The following is a 4,234-nucleotide window of genomic DNA, read 5'->3' as shown; positions in this document are numbered from 1 at the left end:
CCGGACAGCCTCAGTGACCACTTTACTCTGTCCTTCTGGATGAAGCACGGTGTCACTCCCAACAAGGGCAAGAAGGAAGAGGAAACCATCGTGTGTAACACCGTCCAGAACGGTGAGCCTTCCTCGGGGCGCCCGTCTGAGCATGGGGAGGACTGGCTTCGTGTCCGGCCTCTGTCACTGTCCAGTTGGTGGCTGTGGGTGGGTCATTTCTCTCTCCCTTCGTACGTAAGATAGCAGTGCTCGTTTCACAGTCCCAGTAGGACGAGCTGAGATCCTACTGCTCTCTGCGTGATAGGACTGCTCACCGCCCTTCTCATTTGTAGCTGCCCAATCGCTTTACATCCCCTGTGTAGTAGACTGCCCCCCAGTCTGCTCCCTATAGAGCCCCCTATCAGAATGGAAGAGCCTGAGTAATGCTGTGCTTCATTCTTTCCCTTCCACCACCACCCTGGCCTCCTCCTATAAGGGCTCATGAGCTCCAGCCTCCAGGACCCCCTTCCTTCTATGGCAGGGGGATGTCCCTCTCAGGGGGGCTCGGCCTTGACTTACTCTTTCATTTCTGCCTCTTCTCAGAGCTCATTTCTCTTGATCTGAAAAGGATCAGTACCCATGAAGTTTGTATTAACCAAAGGAACAGTAAAGATCTGGGTAGGGACAGGCTGGTCACTGTCTCCCCTCAGCCAATCAGAGTGCCTGAGAAAAGCCCAACATTGGACTCTGTGTGTATGTGTGCGAGTCTCAGAGAGAGCTGGAGAGAGAGTGACAGATCCTGAAGAATTAGAGAGAGACAGAGAGAACCTGAAGGAATAAAGAGAATCCAGGGAGCCCTCCCTTCTGGCACTTTGAATCTGTTCTTGCCTCCAGTGCTGTGTTTGACTCCTGTCCCCATCCTCTGCCCCCAGAGGACGGCTTCTCTCACTACTCACTGACTGTCCACGGCTGCAGAATTGCCTTCCTCTACTGGCCTCTGCTTGAGAGTGCCCGGCCAGTCAAATTCCTCTGGAAGCTGGAGCAGGTGAGGCTGGAGCCAGGCTCCTGGGAAAGCTGGGTGGGTGTAACTTGCTTTCAGGGGAGGAGGTCCTAGGGCAGGGCTGGGCATTTTCTGGGTTGCCCTGTGCCCCTTTTTTCAATCTCCACTTTCAGTTCCTGACTATTCTTACATCCCCCTGCTCTCAGCCCCGGCTCCATTCTCTGGTTCTCTTTTCCTAAGGCTTGTCTCCTGCAGAAAGCACTCCTGGGTTAAAAGCACATAGGGAACAAATTACTACTAGCACCAAACCAACCAACCATCCATCTCGCTTATTTTATTTCATCTCTTTCTTATCTGGAAACTTAGTAGTGTGGATTCCAAACTCTCAAGCAGTTAGCATGTTGTAATCAAGGAAATAAGTAACCTAGGGTACACAGATTGGGTTTTGGGCTTCCCTGGTGGCTCAGATGGTAAAGAATCTGCATGCAATGCAGGAGACCTGTGATCCCTGGTTTGGGAAGATCCCCTGGAGAAGGGAACAGCTACACATTCTGATATTCTTGCCTGGAAAATTCCATGGGCAGAGGAGCCTGGCAGGCTACAGTCCTTGGGGTCGCAAAGAGTAGACACGACTGAGCGATTGAACACATATATGTATATAAATTCTCACTATTATTCATGATTATGAGGGATAAATAAAATGAGCAAAAAAAGAAAAATCTTCTGAGCTAACAGTTGCAGCCTCTTCTTTATTCATCTCCAAGCTGACCACAGGGACCATAGGGACTAATTGAGTTTCCATCTCCTTCTGTTTTTCTTGTAAGCCCTGGTGGAGTGGCTGAGTAAGCAAATGGCTGAAAAAAGGCAGGAAGTGGAAGAGAGAGAAATGGGAATGAAAACCCACAAACTCAATAATTGAGGGCTACCTACAAAAGCTTCTGTTTTCTGTGGCACTCTTTTAAAGAGATAGTCTGCCATCTGCTTCTTCTTGATCTTTCCCCTGCATTGCTAATATTGGTAACATTCCTCTTCCTATTTTTATTTTATTTATCCTTATTTATTTAACAAAGATTTAGAAAATACAAGTACCTTGCCATTCTGCTAGGTTATGGAGATACAATGTGATCTAAGATGGAACGAAATCTCTGCCTTCATTGAGTTTACATTTTAGTTGGGGAGATAGATTTTTAAAAGTAAGAAGACATGTAGTAAGAGCTTTCCTGGTGGCTTAGATGGTTTAGAATCCACCTGCAACGCAGGAGACCCAGATTCAATCCCTAGGTTGGGAAGACCCCTTGGAGAAGGGAATGGCTACCCACTCCAGTATTCTGGCCTGGAAAACTCTATGAACAGGGAAGCCTGGTGGGCTACAGTCCATGGGGTCGTAAAGAGTCAGACATGACTGAGCAACTAACACTTTTACTTTTCAGACATAATAAAAATGATAAATTGTGCTAATGCTCTGAAAGAAGAAGCAAGGACCCGAGGTAGAGAATAGGAGGCAAGGAGAGGGGAAGTCATCTCAGACTGGACGTTCAGGGAAGGCCTGATGGAAGCGAAATGTAAGCTCATCCTGAAGAGTCCAGGTAGAAGGAAGAGCAGATGCAAAGGTCCTGAGGCAGAAAAGTGTTCAGCATGTTTCAAGCATGGGAAGAGGGCCAGGCAGTTAGAGCACAGTGAAAAGGGCAGACACCGGATTTGAGGCTGGTGAGTTGGGCAGTGATCAGGTGTACGGTGGACTTTGTTAGCTAAAGTCCTTTGGATTTTGTGCTATGAGAGATGGGAAGTCTTTTGAAAGATTTATAGCTGGGATGTGCCTGATCAGACTCACATGTTAAGAGGATCCTTTTGTATATGTATAACTACTTTACTTTGCTGTACACCTGAAACTGGGGCTTCCCTGGTGGCTCAGTGATAAGGAGCCTGCCTGCCAGTGCAGGAGACGTGGGTCCAATCCCTGGGTGGGGAAGAACCCCTGGAGAAGGAAATGGCAACCCTCTACATTATTCCTGCCTGGAAAATCCCATGGACAGAGAAGACTGAAGGGCTGCAGTCCATGGGTCTGCAAAAGAGTTGGACATGACTTAGCGACTAAATAGCAACATCACCACCTGAAACGAATGCAACATTGTAAACCAACTATTCTCCATATTAAAAAAAAGAGTTCTAAATTTTGAAGGTGTTGCTCCACCAAATTTGGGATGTATTTCTCAATTAAAGATAAATTTCTGTTGCAAAAATATTAATAATTTTTCTAATTATGCATCTGAAAAGATTGGTTACAAGTAATGTATTTAATTTGCAATTAGCTGTGATTTTTCTATAATTGTCATTTATATTTGGGAACATTTGTGAAGTGAGGAGAATCCAATCTTTTCAAGAATAATGACTTGTTAGTGAATACTGTTTGACAACATTAAATTTGGTAGTGATTTAAACGTTGGAAAAAGGAAGGCAATCCCTTTGGGAACTATGAGAGGAGGATATCAGAGAGAACTGAGTGTAAGTGCTCAGGTGAGGGTGTTGCAACAGTACACACGAAAAAGGTTGGGAGGACTTCCCTGGTGGCCGAGTGGTTAAGACTTTGCCTTCCAGCACAGAGGGTGCAGGTTCCATCCCTGGTGGAGAAGCTAACATCCCACATGCCTTGGGGCCAAAAAACCAAAACATAAAACAGAAACAATGCTGTAATAAATTCACTACAGAGTTTAAAAATGATCTACATAAAAAATAGTCTAAAAAGGAAAAAAAAAAGAAAGACAGGATGGGAATGATGTGTGGACATGGAGACTGAAGAAAACTGCACAGAAACCCATAGCTTTTAGTTCTGCTGGACTCGGGATGGGCAGCACCTGCCAAAGGACACTGTGGTGCTCCTCTTAGGAATGTTGATGGAGTTAAAGGTTTAGAGAAAGAGTGGAATTTTAGGTAGTTTAGGTATGAGGTTGAGCCTGGTCCATTCTGGGCAAGGATTCCTTGAGCTGGGTCTGCAGCAATTCACTGCAAGCCCTGTTGATAGACCAGGGAATATTAAGGACTGTCTCCTGCCCCCCAGGGGATGGGGCAGTGCCTGGGGCTCCTTCCTGGGGATGCAGTAACCGAGGGCTTCCTGCCCTTCCCCGTTCCCAGGTCTGCGATGACGAGTGGCACCACTATGCTTTGAATCTCGAGTTCCCCACGGTCACACTCTATGCAGATGGCATCTCCTTCGACCCCGCCCTCATCCACGACAATGGTCTCATCCACCCGCCTCGAAGGGAGCCC

The 4,234-nt window shown here is 46.7% G+C and overlaps 1 protein-coding gene across 1 annotated transcript in view; it reads left to right on the top strand.

Annotated features, from left to right (window-relative positions):
* CLSTN3 (calsyntenin 3) overlaps nt 1-4,234 on the top strand; it is a 30,993-nt gene that overhangs the window by 7,754 nt on the left and 19,005 nt on the right. The window contains exons 8-10 of the mRNA XM_010835676.1: nt 1-112; nt 903-1,015; nt 4,100-4,230. Of these exons, the coding sequence (XP_010833978.1) occupies nt 1-112; nt 903-1,015; nt 4,100-4,230 (356 nt within the window). The remainder of the gene's footprint in view (nt 113-902; nt 1,016-4,099; nt 4,231-4,234) is intronic.

This window comes from Bison bison, unplaced genomic scaffold, assembly GCF_000754665.1.
Source record: "Bison bison bison isolate TAMUID 2011002044 unplaced genomic scaffold, Bison_UMD1.0 scf7180017845551, whole genome shotgun sequence".
NCBI lineage: Eukaryota > Metazoa > Chordata > Mammalia > Artiodactyla > Bovidae > Bison > Bison bison.
This window is presented reverse-complemented; position numbering and strand designations above follow the sequence as displayed.